Source organism: Sorex araneus, chromosome 6 (genome assembly GCF_027595985.1).
Source record: "Sorex araneus isolate mSorAra2 chromosome 6, mSorAra2.pri, whole genome shotgun sequence".
Taxonomy (NCBI): Eukaryota; Metazoa; Chordata; class Mammalia; order Eulipotyphla; family Soricidae; genus Sorex; species Sorex araneus.
The window spans coordinates 74,799,805-74,816,443 of NC_073307.1; the positions used below are offsets into that span (position 1 = coordinate 74,799,805).

A 16,639-nucleotide genomic window follows, 5' to 3' on the forward strand; every position below is an offset into this window, starting at 1 on the left:
AGAAACTGCTTGCAGACATTCTACCAGACTATCAACTAAGCCAGTGCCCCACGCCGGCTGATGACGGGAAATAACCATCTTTTTCGTTTTTTTTTTTTCCCTTTGTCAGGCAGCGTGGTGATTACTAAACAGGCGTGAACTCGGTGGCGAGGGATGAGGGGGGAAAAAAATAGAAAAGTTATGTAACAAACAGCAGGACTTAATATCTCTACATTCTCAGCAATGGAGAGCTATCAAATGCTTCCTTGACAGTGGGACTGTCTTTTCTTTTTTGGGGGGAAACCCTAGCAACAATAGTGAGTTATGTGTTGAAACATGGAATGTAACCAAGATAAAGCGTAAACGAAGTGAAACTTATCACTTACAAGGGCGGGGACTGGGGGGGCGGGCGAGGGCGGGAGGTATAATGGGGTGGTTGGTGATGGAATATGGGCACGGGTGAAGGGAAGGGTGTTTGAGTATTGTATAACTGACATAATCCTGAGAACTATGTAACCCTCCACATGGTGATTCAATAAAATTTAAAAAAAATAACAACTGCTGGGTTCCGAGATTGTTTTGTGTGCCTCTGGGATCATGGCCATTCAGGAGCCAGGAGCCCTTTGTGGGCGGCCTCATTGGGGCAGGGAGTGGGGGCTGGTTCCACCCGCCATCCTGTGAGGCCCCATGTGTCACTTCACTGCAGTCTTGTACCTGGCTGTCCAATAGGCTTCGAAAAGGTGGTGGCCTTTGTGCCCCTGGGGAGAATAGGCGGAAGGGACAAACAGCTTTCCCCACCCGGCGTGGCACGGAACTGTAGTTTAATGCTCAGTCCAGATGCATTTCTGCCAAAAGACTCTGGGTTCCGAGATTGGTCTGTGTGCCTCTGGGATGATGGCCGTTCAGGAGCCAGGAGCCATTCATGGGCGGCAGCTCAGGGCCTCGTCGGGGCTTGGAGAGGGGCCAGTTCCACTCCCCATCGTGTGAGGCCCTGTGTATCACGTCACTGCAGTCTCATACCTGGCTGTCGAACAGGCTCTGAAAAGGTGGCAGCCGCCACGCTACTGGGGAGAAAAGGTGGAAGGGACAAACACCTTTCCCCACCCAGGGTGGCACAGTGCCGTCGTTTAATGCTCAGATGCGTTTCTGCCAGAAGCCGCTGGGTTCCGAGGTTGGTCTGTGTGCCTCTGGGATCATGGCGTTCAGAAGCCAAGAGCCATTCGTGGGCAGCAACTCGGGGCCTTGTCAGGGTGGTGAGAAGGGCCGATTCCACCCCCCATCCCTCGAGACCACTCCCCTCCACCCCCCACCCCATGTCACCGCCCTCTCTCTAGTTTTGGGCAGGGGCAGACGCTAGATCATTTATTTTCCATTGCTCACTTTGTATATCAGGAAAGGTCGAGCTTTGGAGGAATAGTCCTGTAGCCACATACCGGAGCCACGCTTGTAGAAGCTCATGGTTGCCAGGATTCCATCTGGAGAAGGCGGGGAGACTGCACCTGCTCCATCTGAGGGTCCCGGAGATATTGGCTCGGTATGGGGCCTGGAGGATTCTCCAGTGTTGTGGTGCCCACCAAGTTTCTTTCTCCACTGCTGAGTCTAAGACCATTGTTTTCTTAAGGAGTTTTTGCATTGATGGTCTAACCAGCAATGATAGAAGAGTGTTCAAGTTTCCCAGTACTATTATGTTACTGCTATTGTCTTACTCCTATTAGCAGTTATTTTTAATATTTTGATGGGCCACGAGCTGGAGCGATAGCATAGCAGGTAGGGCATTTGCTTTGCACGCGGCCGACCCAGGTTCTATTCCTCCATCCCTCTTGGAGAGCCCGGCAAGCTACCGAGAGTATTCCGCCTGCATGGCAGAGCCTGGCAAGCTACCCGTGGCATATTCAATATGCCAAAAACAGTAACATGTCTCACAATGGAGTTTGGCAGAGTGATATCATTTCACCAAAACTTCTCAGTGCCACCCTCGAGAACTTCATGTGACTACTGGAATGGGAAGGAATGGGAGTGAAGTTAGACGGTCTGCAACTGCACTACCTCCGCTTTGCTGATGACATTGTTCTCATAACACCAAACATTAGCCAAGCAACACAAATGCTGACTGACTTCTACCACAAATGTGGAAAGGTTGGACTGTAGCTGAATGTCACCAAGACAGTGTTCATGAAAAACGACCTAGTCCCTGATGTTCCATTCTTACAGAGAACGAACATCTCTGAATGCAGCAGCTATGTGTACCTGGGTCGAGAACTCAATATGAGGAACGACTTGGCACCAGAACTGTGTAGGAGGAAGAGAACAGCATGGAACGCCTTCAAGAGCATCAAAGAAATTGTTAAGAGGATGAAGAACCTCCAGCTCCAGGCACATCTTTTCAACTCCACCATTCTTCCTGCACTAACAGACATCCCAGAGACCTGGGCTCTATGAAACAGGATGAGAACGCTATTCGGGTATCCTAAAGAAGAGTCAAAAGAGCTATGCTTGGAATATCACATTTTGCTCAAGTGTTCTGACCTCCATCGACAATCAAGAATCAGGGTCGTGGGGCTGGAGCGATATCACAGCGGGTAGGGCATTTGCCTTGCACGCAGCCGACCCGGGTTCAATTCCCAGCATCCCATATGGTCCCCTGAGCACCGCCAGGAGTAATTCTTGAGTGCAAAGCCAGGAGTAACCCCTGTGCATTGCCAGGTGTGACCCAAAAAGAAAAAAAAAGAATCAGGGTTGCTGTCTCGTTTGCCAAGGCGTCGAAAATCAGATGGTCCGGACACATAATGCGATTCAGAGATGACTGCTGGATTAGAGCTGTTACCAACTGGATTCCACGGGACGGCCAAAGACCGTATGGCCGCCCACCTACGAGATGGCCAGACTCCTTTATCTAAACCCTGAACCAATGGTTTGAGGCTCTTCCTGTTTCTAGAGTGAGCAGATACCATTGGGCTACATTAGCACGTGACAGGGACAAATGGAGACGTTGCTGGCGCCTGCTCAAGCAAATCAAAAATCAATGGGATGACAAGTGATACAAGTGATCTTCTGTTTAATTATTAATACTCTGTGAGGTTGTGACTATCTATGCTTCCATTGAAATTTTTATCTTATTATGTTTGTTTTTTTTTTATAAAGAGGATCAACTTTGGAACTTCTGTAAAGTTTTGATTTCAGTATGGTTCCTTGCTCTGCCCTCTCTCCTCTTAGGACTAGGTTTGTTCTGATCTCAGTGTTGTGGGTTTCAATTCTCTCTCCTTTTCCAGATTATCTCTTATTCTGAGGCATCTGTGGTCATTATCAGTTTACTCTGGGGAACAGCTTTCTTTATCACCAAGAATGGGGAGGATCCTCAGCTTGTTACATTGGGGCTGTCCGTCTCGGGTTTATTTTCCATACAGCACCTGGGCGGCCGTGTCAGTCGGCCCTCTACTCCGAAAGACCTTTCAGGATCCCTGCAGGTGCACAAGCTCTCGGCTGGGCGCGGGTATGTCTCCTGCTGAGAGACGTCGTGTCTGGTCACAACATTCCCCCTGAGGTAGCCATGTGAATTGTTCATAGTCCCTTTCGGGACTCCAGTACACAGCATATCTCCAGAGCCCTGGTCTGCCCCGCTTGGGCCTCAGCTCCTGCACCCAGTGTCTTTCTTTGCTGGGCCCGAGCTGAAGGGAGTTTGGTACTTTGAGGCTCCTCGGACTATGGCTGGGTCAGCCCAGGCTGGGTGGGAGGCAGCAGTCTATGACAACCCGAATTCAGAATCGTGCCATGAGCAGTTTCAGGAGTGAGACACGTTCACCTTGGTTCGAGAAGGCATTCACTGGGATCTTGGAGATCTGAGTAACCCCTGATTCTGCCCCTTCTACTCTCTACTTCATCTTTGCAGACCTCTTCTTTGCCTACTCTCCTGTACTTCAGGCTCTACATCCCCTGTCTTCAAAAATACAGGTTTGCTGGGACTGGGGAGATGGACCAAAGACCTAGGTCATATGTTGAGGGAACCTCAGCTTTCATCCCTAGCACCGCCTGGTGCTGTAAGCACAGAACTGGGACTAGTTTCTGAGTGCCACTATTTTTCTAATTTGGATGGTGTTAAAATATGTTTCTTTCCCACTGCTTCCAGTCCTGTGTTGAACAGTAGTAGAGGAGTGGGCACTATCTTAGGATGCCAGTATTAGAGGGAGCATGTATTGGAGAGTTGAGCATGTGACGGCGGCTCCTGACTATGATGGGAGCTGCTCGGTGGTACATGTCTTTAATTAGATGGAATAATGCCCATTTCTTTGAGAGTATCATGAATTGGTTTTGGATCTTGTCAAACACTTTCTCTGCATTTATTGGTAGGATAATGCCTTTCATTTTTTGTATTAATATGGTATATTTCCTGTGTTGATATGACATTGATTGACTTGCATATATGTATCCTCTCTGGTGGGGTTTCCTATATTCCCTGCATCTCTTCTACTTTGTATCTGAAGAATTTAACTAGATTCTACTTAATGTTTTACTTGTGAAAAGAAAAATTCTTTGGTAAATGTGTTTCTGTTTTGTGTGTGTGTGTAAGTGGGCGGAGTTGTTGGACCTCATACAGCAGTAGTCAGGGCTGACTCCTGGCTCTGTGCTCAGGGGTCTGGGATATGTGTTTTGGGATAGAATCCAAGTCAGCTCCCTGCAAGGCTGCTGCCCACCACACTGTACCATCTCTTTGGCCCCAAATATGTTTCCATTTTAGTAATACAATTTTTATGTCATTTTAGCCTTACGAAGGATGAATCCAAAAGGCCAAAGTATAAAGAACTCCTGGTGAGTATGAAACTTTCAAAATTATAGGTATGTCCTCATCTTAGTGCTCTCAGCATGCTGATCAGCCGAGCAGCTGGTACACCTCTTTTATTGATGTGTGGTTTGGTCTTGTTGAATATTTTTTAAATATTTTTGAAGAATTTGTAAATGGAAAATTTATACTTAAAAGTTTTTGTGCTAATTCATTAGTTAGATTTTCATGCAAAATTCCGACCTTGGTATGTTATAAAAATAATCTCAAAGAATTTTAGTATTCACTTACACTGCGTGGTCTAACATATGCATAACCCATCCATGGTAATTTATTATTCTTATTATGACTAACATACAAATATGTATCCTATAGCCAGTTCACTTTTCTTTGAAAGGCCTTGCTAATACCAAAGAAACCTGGACATTGAATTTTTTTGTTTGTTTTAAATTTTGGCTCTGTGATTTATAAAACTTTTAATAGCAGTTTTGGCTTCAGGGTTTCAACTCCAAACTTACCATCAGTGTCAGCGTCCCTTCACCAGTGACCCATGTTCTTTTTCACTCCCCACCTGGGTGTCTAATTTTTATCATTCATTTTTATTGAGTTTTATAGTGGTGTTAGATTTTATTCTTTATGCAAACAATGTTACTGTGCTGCACCCCTCACCAAAGTACCGATATCGATCTCCCACTGTGTGGACAGCCTCATCTGCCCTCCCTCCTCAGCTCTCCCCACCTCTGTTCCCCCCGTCCCCCATCCCTTGCCTGCATAGACTCAGTTCTGAGGGGAGAGTCTTGGAGGGTCTGTTTCCATCACTATGGTCTGTCCCTTGTTTTATTTCTTTACATTTCACATATGAGTCAGAGCGTCTGATATTTATCATTTTCCTTCTGACTTTTCTGAACATGACACGCTCTAATCCAGTGTCCCCAGAGTGATGCTGACCCTGGGGTGCTTGATGCTCCAGTGCAGTGCCTTGCGGGGGGGTGGGGTGGGAGCTGTACTTTCTCTTTCTTAAAGAAGGTTCTGTCATTTTTTCCCCCAAGGGTGCTGTCATTTTTTTTCCTTAAAAGTGAGCTGTAGACCAGATAGTTTGGGAACCTTTGCTCCATTTCATCTAAAACTTTGGCATTTTAAACAGACTACTGGATGTAGTAGTGGTTTGAGCAGAAATCAAAGTACTGTTCTATAATAATGGGGGAGTATTTTAAGAAGAGACCCACTTGTTAGTCACGCTTCGCATCTAGCTGGCTCTGCCAGATTTTTGATCAAACTTTTGGCTAATCTCAGCAATGGCTGGAAAGATACCCAGTCAACATATTTTTAAAATATGAGAAATAGTATAGAGATGGAGCCCAGAAAGGTGGGTTTGCAGAGCAGTTGGGCGAATCCAAATGACATTTGTAGAAAAGCTTCTGTTGAGCAGGCCTTGGAGAGGGATTCAGAAGGATTGAAATTGGATATGTATTTTTGGGGGTGGTGTACTGGTCATGGGATCCTTAATCACCCTCATACATACCAATTATGTACTCCACTGCTAACCTGTTTCCCCAGGAAAACAGAAAAAAAATTGTAAAATACTTTGGCTGCATGTAGGGGGAATGGGATTGGAACTGTTTCAGGAGGGCCAATACCCATTAACATATCTGCATGAAATGTTAATTGTCCTTGCCTGTGCTAGAATTCTGCACACCCATATGTAGTTGGAACTCTTTAGTTGCTCCTATATCACAGTTGGGTAAAGTTCAATGTGGCCTCATACAAATATTGATATTTTTTTCTTTTTTAAATTTTCTTGCAGAAACATCCCTTTATTTTGATGTATGAAGAGCGTACAGTAGAGGTTGCATGCTATGTCTGTAAAATCCTGGATCAAATGCCAGCCACCCCCAGCTCTCCCATGTATGTTGACTGATATCGCTGCTACATCAGACTCTAGAAAAAAAGGGCTGAGAGGAAGCAAGACATAAAGAATTTCATCCCGTATCACAGTGTTTTTATTGCTCGCCCAGACACCATGTGCAATAAGATTGGTGTTCGTTTCCATCACGTCTGTATACTGTCACCTAGAACGTGCATCCCTGTAATTCCCAGTCGATCACAGTGTTAGTGCGCTCAGAGAGACCTCATCCTGCTATTGTGATGAACCTTCATGAAATGTGGAAGTCAGTACGATCAATTTGTTGACTGTGATTAGATCACATCTTAAATTCATTTCTAGACTTGAACCCTGGAGACACAGCTCCTGGAATGGTGTTTTGTCAGACTTCCAGATACTGGAAGAACGCAGTGATGGATGTACTGTGTCCGAGCAGAGAGACCTGGGCTGAGAGAGGAGAGCGTGCACAGCCAGTGGGACACATTGCCTTCTGGAGCTGGGAGACGAAGGAGGAATTTCCTTTCTTCACCAAGTGCAATAGATTTACTGATTTGACATTCTGTTGCTTTACAGTCACGGTCGATGTTTGGGGATCGATGTGCTCAGCCAAATTTCCTGTTTGAAATATGTTAAATTAGAATGAATTTCTCTTTACCAAAAATCATGTGTTAATCACATTAAAATATTGAGACAGGACAGAATGTGTTTTCTTCTCCTTTACCAGTCCTACTCTTCACTGGTGAGACTTGGGAGTCTGCCATTTGTCAAAGAAGGTGCTGATCTAAGAATATTCATTCTCAGAATTCGGTATGCTGCCAACTTGATGTTTCATCTGCCACAAATCACCAGGACTGAAAGAAGAAAAACAGTACTGAGAGCAAAGTTTACAGATACTTTTAATTGTTGCTTACCTGAAACAACTTGTAGCAGCTATATATTTCCCCTTGTTCCCAAGCTTGATACTTTAGCCATCATAACTCACTAACAGGGAGAAGTAGCTCGTAGCAATGTGCCTTGATTGATTAGATAAAGATTTCTTGTAGGCAGCAAAAGACCAAATCTCAATTGTTTGCCATCTCTGGTACAGGTCTTCAGTTTCTGAATCTCTTTTCTATCCATTTGGTCTCTTGCCACTGTGCGACTTTGGCTTAATCCAATATTTCAACCTCTTTTTCCTATATTCAAAAACCTTATAATCACCAGGTATTCCTTGCAACAAATTTTTAGCCCAGATTTCTTCATAAGCCCTAAGGTTTGAAAGGCTAAGAATCGTAAGACCCAACTAATGTGGTAAGTGATAAGCATTATTTTTATCGATACATTTGTGAGACAATAATCTGAAATGATGGTCATTTAGATAAGCACACCATCTGTGTCTCTAGCAAGTCACCATCATTTCTTGGAACTCTACAACTATAAAACAGAAAGAAAGAAGGAAAGAAAAAGAAAAAGAAAACCAACAAACCCTCTCCACACTCCAAAACTTTAGGACAGCTTGAAGAAGCTATATAAATCGGTTACCTTCTTTTTGCTGTGTTCCTCACTCACCCATTAGTTTCCCACTGGCCTCCTGGCCTTGAACACTAGGGTTTTAAAAACCAGTTAATCAGCACTGTGAGAGGTTTAAGCACACTGGAATATGAAATAGTCATGGTTTGAGATTCAGATACTTTCACTACAGGACCAAATGGTGGCAGATAACGCTGTCTCCTGCCAGGATAATGGTCATAAATGCTATTTCAAATATTGGGGAGAATAGGTCTTTTTAAAGTTAGATTGCTGTAAGGCTTGGAATTTAAAAATGATTTCTTTGGTCCACGTTCTGATTTGCCTATTTTATTTTCCATGGTCTTCTAAACCTTAGACTTCCCTGTGCTCTGAGAGGGAACATTGCTGTGTCTTTCTAAAGCCACACCAAGCCATTATTCCCTATTGCTCCCTGGGACGCAAGGAATCTCTCTGTCGTCAGCTTCCTATCTGGCTCAGCGTAGGGTCACTTACCACACACATGGAGATAAAAGCAATTCTGACTGTCCAGGAGCTAATCTGACCATATTATTGTGGAATACCACGTAAAATGGCAATTTTAGTGTATTAATTATAGATTATTATAAACTATAAATTTAAGGGCAAGGAGTTTATTACAATGTATCTTTATTAAAACAAATGGTGTATAGTGTTCACAAACTGTGAAATAGTGTAAGAACTGTACATTGTGAGCTCTGGTTATTTTTCTCTTGTACCATAGAAAAATGTATAAAAATGATCAAAAAGCTAATGTGCAGGGATATTGCCTTATTTGTCTGTAAAAATGGAGCTCAGTAACATTACTGCTTCTTGGAGCTTTGGAATATTTTATCCTGTATTCTTGTTTGAATTCCTCCTCTATTTAAAATATATACATGGAATCAAAGTGTTTATGTAATAGTTCTATCCTTTTGCCTGCAGGTCAGTTGTAATAAATCTAGGATGTGATGATGACTTTGTAATTTGATTTTCTGAAGTCTGAGGGGGAAATCAGGAAAATTCCATTAAAATATATGTGTATTTCATATTGGGAAAAATATTCTTCCTTTGGATGGGTTTAATGGTTTTCTTTCTTTTTCTATGACTGTTATTTCTTTATTTCTCTGCACATTCTTGAAATTACGGATGTAACATTAAGCATGAGCTATGCTTTCAGTTGAGCAGGTATGATGCAGAATCCCTTTAACTTACTTTGTTTTTGTTGGTTTCCATGACCTGCCGTAGCCTTCTTAAGCTAAAAGATTTTATTCTTTAGCTTGTGTCCTATTAGATGGAATTTGTAAAATCCCAGCCTACCTCAGCCTCATGTATAGTTTCCAGCCCCTTTCTGTCTTAGGTGCTACCTCTGGCTGCTAAATTCACTGTCACTGTCATCCCATTGCTCATCGATTTGCTCGAGCAGGCCCCAGTAACGTCTCCATTGTGAGACTTGTTACTGTTTTTGGCATATCGAATACACCACAGGTAGCTTGCTAGGCTCTGCTGTAGCTTCCCTAGCTTGCTGTACCAAGATACTCTCGGTAGCTTGCCGGGCTCTCCGAGAGGGGTGGAGGAATCGAACACAGGTCGCCGTGAGCAAGGTGAATGCCCTACCACTATGCTATCGCTCCAGCCCCGCTGCTAAGTTAGCATTAGATATTGACTCAGGTTGCAGTTACTCGTTGCTACCCTGAGAGAGCGCAGTAACTATGAGACGTTTGGGTCAGAGACCCGTAGAAGTTAGAAGTGGGAGGTTTATGAATGAGAGGACAATCAAAATGAACAACAAAGAAGTCATGGAAATCTGGAACAATCAGAAGAAGTTTAAGTTCTACATTTTTATCTGCTATAGTAATGTAGTGGTGGTGGTGGTGTGATAGTGATAGTACTAGTAGTCTGACATTCTCTGGGAAATGACTGTAATGATCCTCGTCACTGCAGTGGAGTCTGAGCAGCTGGAGGGAACCATACCCCATGGAGTTTCCCCATCACAATAAACGTCAGCTGTGTGGTGTGCGAGATGTCCGAGAGATAGTTGAGCTAACGTGCGTTGTGAGTTCACTGCCTGTCTGTGTTGACCTCGGTCAACCCTGCCATGGTCTTCCACAGACAGTCGTCCACATTCTCCTATGTGTGAGGTAGAAACTGCCTCGAGGAAGTGACATCGCAGCGTGTGTAACAGGGTCTGAGCTGAGGTGCAGAGCCAAGCCTAACACCATGGGCAGTCAGGTCGGCTTCAGTGTTGTCAAGGACGCATGGTGGAGTGTAGAAGCAGAAGAGTGAACAGAGGTTGGAAATACTCATTTGTGAACATCACCACGGTCTGTTTTGCCATACTCGGCAGCAGTGTGTAGACGGGCTTACCCTTAGACCTAGCCAGAAGCACCGCAGATCCTGTGCTTACGTGGACAGCTGAAAATGTACTAAAAAGAGCCACCGTATTAGCACAGCGAAGTTGTACACGTGTAGCGACTACTGAGAAGAAGAGTCTGGCACCACAGGAGAGGAACTTGAGGTGGCTCTTGATACCAAAGCGTCCTTCTACTCTGACTCTACACACTGTTGCAGTCTTGACAGTGCTCTGGAGTACTTGCTGCTCCTTGTCAGGCCGCCACGATTCTCTGTTCCATGCTTTTAGCCAGAGTTGGCCACAGATTCTGTTCTTAGTACTTGTGGTGAGTGGGAAAGAGAATCTGAAACTTTACATTAGACTTGGCGGCTCTCTTCAGTGTCGTTACGTGGCGAATGTGGTAAGACTCCGTGTGCTCTAAGAGCCACGTGTAGTGAAAGATACTAGTACTGTGGTATAAGGAATATTATTAATAAATGAAGATTCGCTTTTGTGTTTTCTTCTGTTTTTGGCTTTTAACACTGCTGACTGTGCTTGTTTCTGTGCCCTGGGTAACTCCGGGCAGTGTTGGGGTCAAACCAGGTCAGCTGCATGCAAAGCAGACACGTGCTGCTACTTGCAGCTCCAAGTTTCTGTTTTTATTCTGGGAATTTACTTCATTCCGAAATGATGTGATTTTTGGTCATACTCTTGTAACAAATTTTTAAATTTAATTTTTAAGTGAATCATCATGAGATAGAGTTACAAAGTTGTTCATGATTAGGTTTCAGTCATACGATGTTCCAACACCCATCCCTCCACCTGTGTCCATTTCCCACCACCAGTGTCCACAGTTTTTCTCCTGCCACACCTGCCTCTTCACCCTGCCTCCCTTTATAGTGAGCACTTTTCTTCCCTTACTGTGTCTCTGTCTCTGTCTGTCTGTCTCTCTCTCACACACACAAACATACACACACACACACACACACACACACACACACACACTTTTCTTTGGGGTATTGTGGTTTGCAATGCTAATACTGAAGTTACCATGTTTGTCCCTTTACCTCCTTTCAGCACAATCCTTGTCCAAAGTGATCATTTCCAGTTGCCATAGTGGTCTGTTCTCTGTCCTAACTGCCCTCCCTCCCCGCCCCTCAGCACTCGAGGCAGGCTTCCAACTGGGGACCAGTCCTCCCAGCCCTGGTTTCTACTGTTCTTGGGTTGTAGTCTCTCAAGAAATCTGAACTCTGAAACTTGACAAGGTCAACCCTATCATACCCACTGCCCGAGTGTCAGTGTCCTGCACCGCTGTCTGTAGCCTGAGGCTAAGCCTTTCTGCCCCTGCTTTCCCCCTCCTCCGTAATGGCAGTTTTATTGTCAGAAGATTGTTATTGATTAATTAATTTGGTATTTGGATCATACCAGGCTGTGCTCAGGGCTCAAAGATTACTCTTGGTGAGGTGCAAGGAGCCACCCGTGGCCAGTCACATGTAAGGAAGGCATCTTACTCATTGTAATAGCTCTCTGGCCCCACCGGAGTTTAAAGGGTGGTTTCCATAGCTCATTATCTAGTCTCTTGCTTTGTTTCTATATCCGTGAACAAGGTTTCCTGAATTTGTCTTTCCTTTTCTGGCTTATTTTAACATGACACTCTCCAGTTTTACTGATTTTATCACAAAAGGGAGGATTTCATCTTTTCTAATAGTTGAGCTGTGTCTTTGTGTGTCTGTGTGTCTGTGTGTGTGTACGTATTTCACAATTTGTCTTCTCTGTTGGACCCTTGCGTACTTTCCCAGTCTTGGTGATTGTGGGTATCTGCAATGAACACGAATAGATCTATCTATATTTTTCAAACTTGTGTTTTTGTGTTTATTGGATAGGTAGGTACACAGGAGTGATGTCAGCTCATATGGATCCATATTTAACTGGGGAAGTATCCATGCTGTTTTCCTTTCAGGCTGAATGAACTGTATGATAATGCCACCAAGGATTTCTTTTTCACTGCATTCCCCCAACCATTGTGTCCTCGACTTTTTGATAAAGACTATACTCACTGCTATCTCGGTGGCTCTGAGGGGACGGGGACAAAAGGTTGACTGTACCTGTGTCATGGACTGGCTTCAGGGATCTCAATTCCATTCCATTGATCTTAAAGTCTGATTATTTCTAGTACCATAGGTTTTCACTACTTTTACTCTAGAATATCATTTAAAGTCAGAGATTGCAATGCTTACAATATTGGTTTTTCTCAGGGTCCCTTTTGCTATTCAGTGAGCATTATGCTTTTGTAAAAACTAACTTTTTTCTATGTCCTTAATATTAGACTATTTCTAGAGATTGCATTTAATATATGGTTTTATTTAGGATGCTCATTTAACATTCTGAACCATGAACAGAGGCTGTTATTTCTGTTTCTTTGTGTCCTGTATTTCTTTTAAAAGTGAGTTGTAAACTCTAAAACATATTTTTGGTATATAAGATTTTCACATCTTTTATTAAATTGATTTCTTAGGTGTTTGATATTTTGGGACATAGTGTCAGTGGACTTTATTTTTCATTCTTGTTTGCATATATTTTGCATATATTTAGCATATATAGCATATACAAAAATATGCAACATTTTTATATGTAGGTTTTGTAGCCTGCTACTTTATTATGCTGGTTCATTGTTTATAAGTTTTTTGTGGAGTATTAAAATTCCTTATACATATGATCATGGCATCTGCAAATAGTGATAGTTTAGCCTTTTTTCCAATTTGATTCCTTATTTTAAAAAAGCTTACCTATTTGCTATTTTGGGGACTGTAATCCTATGTTGTATTTTAGTGGTGAAAAGGTTGTCATCTTTGCCTTGACCTTGATCTTAAAGACTTTTTTATTTTTTATGATTGTTATATTATTGGGCTGGAGCAATAGCACAGTGGTAGCACACCTTGCACATGTCTGACCCGGGTTCAATTCCTCCACCCCTCTCGGAGAGCCCGGCAAGCTACTGAGAGTATCTCACCTGCACAGCAGAGCCTGGCAAGCCACCCGTGGCGTATTCAACATGCCAAAAACAGTAACAACAAGTCTCACAATGGAGACATTACTGGTGCCCGCTCAAGCAAATCGATGAGCAATGGGATGACAGTGACAGTTATATTATCTTTGCATTTGTTTTATGACCTTTAATGTAAATTCTATCTCCATTTTGTGGTTTTATCATAAATTAATGTTAAATATGGCCCCCAAAGGTAGCGATTGGTGTGATAATTTATTTTTTCTATCTCCTTTTTTGTTGATGCACTATCTGTTTGAATACACTACATCTGTTTTACATCTCTGCGATAAATCCCACTTGTTCTTGGTATATGGTCTTTCAATATATTATTATTATTATTATTGTTGCTGCTGTTACTTCCTTTTTCCTCAGCTTTTGCTATTAGGGTAAAGTTTTCTTCATACAAACTATTTGGGTGATCTGATTTTTCAGTTTTTTGATGAGCTTGAGAAGACAATTTTTTTATTCTCATTGAAAATATATTGAAACTCATTAAATAAATCCATCCTTACCTGTACTATTTTTTCCTGGGAGACTTGATTATTCTTTTAATATCTTTGCTATTTATTGGACTGTTAGGTTTTATGTTTCCTCAGATTCAGTCATGGAAGGTTGTATGATTCTAAAAACTTTTTCTTCTTGGTTATTCAACTTAGTGGTATAAAACTCGTGCCTAGTAATAATTGTTCTTAGTAATCTCATGATAATTTGTATTTCTGTAGTATTGGTTCTCCCCTTCCATTAAACACCCTGTTAAGAGTTTCCTCTCAACTCTTTTGCTTTGTGAGTATAGTTAAGGTTCTATCAGTCAAGTTTACTCTTTCTCAAAACCATCTTTGATTTCATTGATTCTTTTTGTGTTTAAAAAAACCAAATTCCAGGTAATATTTCTACTAAAATTATTATTTCCTCCTACTCACTTTGGGTTTAATTTGTTGCTCTTTTTTATTTCTTAAGATGTGAGATTGAATTATTTATTGAGCTTTTTCTTGTTTTCTGATGTAAGCATGTAATGCTGCAAACAATATTACCTTTGATATGTCCCATTGTTCTGATAACTTTCATATTCATATTTGTTCAAATAATTTTTTATTTTTTAATGTCCAGTAGTATATTATTTAATGTCTAAATCTTTGAGTTTTCCCAAACTTTCTTTTTATTTTCTATTTTCATAACATCATGATCTGAAGGTACTTGTTATCATTTCGATTTCCGTGACTTTATTGATACTTGTTTTGTATTCCACCATGTGGTATGTCCTGGGTGGAATGTACACTGTACTTCCTTATGTTTTTTATTTCTTTTTGGGTCACACCTGGCGATGCACAGGGGTTACTCCTGGCTCTGCACTCAGGAATCTTCCCTGGCAGTGCTCAGGGGACAATATGGGATGCTAGGAATCAAACCAGGGTCAACCGCGTGCAAGGCAAACGCCCTATTGGCTGTGCTATTGCTCAAGCCCCGAGGACTTCCTTATGTTTTTATAGAAGACCATTTATTCTTTCTCATCAGAGTTTAGAGGCAATGAATTACTCTAGCTGTTGTCTGAAAATCTGTTCATCACTTTTACAAAATTGAATGATAACCTTACTGACAGGATTTTGTGGATGTCTTATTTTTTTTCCTTGAATGTTGAATATGTCAGTAACTCCCTTGTGGACCACTGAGTTTCATTTGAGAAATTTTCTGTGAATCTTACAGGGGTTTCAGATTTTTAAAATTTTCTTTTGTCGCTTTAAGTGTCTATCTTTTCAATTCTTATTGTTGGTCTGGATTTCATCTATTTGAATTTATTTCATTTGGGACTGTTTAGCATTCCGCATTCTGGTTGTATGTCTCCATTCTAAGATGGGGGTTATTTTAATAAGACCATTATTTCTTAGAAGTATTTCTTCCATTAATAACACTCCCCTTTCTCTGCTCCCTCTCCTTCTGAACCCCTATTAGGTGAGTGTTTTTTCTCTTATGGTTGTCCAATATGTCTCTTAGGTTCTTCACATTTTATAAAACCATTTATTTTAGGTTTCCTCTACCTTACTTTTGAGCTCACAGTCTGTGTATGGGTGGTAATCTGTGGTGGGTGCATGAGTTAAAAGAACATTAGAATCCACATCACAGAGTTTGCCCTCTGAACTTGAACCACACAGGGGCCCCTTGCCAGCTGGAAGGGGCATAGCTTTCTTGCAGTAGAGACAGTTGTGGTTTGGGACATGCTAAGTCTAGTTGCTCCGCTAGCTAAGCAGCTGTTATCCAGGAGTGTTTGCGCTGATGCTGCTTGAGATGGATGAAGCTCACTTCAGAAATGGGCTTTGCCTTTTCTCTTTCAGTGGTGGAGTTTTGCTCTTTTTTTACAATTTTTATTTTTAAAAAATTGGGGGAGTGCACACATAGCAATGATCAGGGGTTACTCCTGGCTCTAGGACATATGGGACAATGGGATTGTCATATGGGACAATGGGATTCAGGATCTAACCCGGGTCCATTGCATGCAAGGCAAACACCCTACCACCTGTACTATCACTCTGGCCCCTGTCTTTTTTTTTTTTAAATCAAATTCAGAGTCTCAAATGTAAAACAGATGCTCCACCCCTGAACTACATCCTTGGCCCTGGGGCTTTTTTCATATGTATTCCACTTAAATATAAAATGTGATCATACTTTTTAAAATTGCAGCTTATATATTTGCATCTATTGTCAGTTAATTAATCAATGTCTAATGAATCATTTGTTTCTGCGTTTGTAATTTCTATATATTTTTTGCTGAAGAACTGTATTCTTTGAAGAAATTCAAAGAAGGACTTTGAATTTCTCATGCCTTTAATCCTAGATTAATTAACCCTAGATTTAATATGGGTACAACTCCTTGGGATAGATAAGGCGGGTACTATTATTTTCTTATCCATAAGATAAAAACCTGAACAAAGAACGTGTCTTATTTCACAATGTGATTATTCACATAGTTTGATTAGAATTAAGAAATTCTAATTTAATCTAAGAAGATTACAAAATATAATGCTCATTCTTACTATAAATTTATTTCATTGAGTAGGTTGGAAGTTTTGGGAGTTCTTTTTGTATGTGTGTGATTTCTTTCCACATTTTTTTAAAAATTTATTTTATTGA

The 16,639-nt window shown here is 41.8% G+C and overlaps 1 protein-coding gene across 3 annotated transcripts in view; it reads left to right on the forward strand.

The window, feature by feature from the left end:
* The window catches only part of MAP2K4 (mitogen-activated protein kinase kinase 4), a 180,180-nt gene extending 171,064 nt beyond the window's left edge, over nucleotides 1-9,116 (forward strand). For all 3 annotated transcript variants that reach the window (XM_055141645.1, XM_055141646.1, XM_055141647.1), the window contains 2 exons: nucleotides 4,737-4,782; nucleotides 6,558-9,116. In XM_055141645.1, the coding sequence (XP_054997620.1) occupies nucleotides 4,737-4,782; nucleotides 6,558-6,671 (160 nt within the window). In that variant the 3' untranslated portion in view covers nucleotides 6,672-9,116. The remainder of the gene's footprint in view (nucleotides 1-4,736; nucleotides 4,783-6,557) is intronic.
* Nucleotides 9,117-16,639: the final 7,523 nt, after the last annotated feature.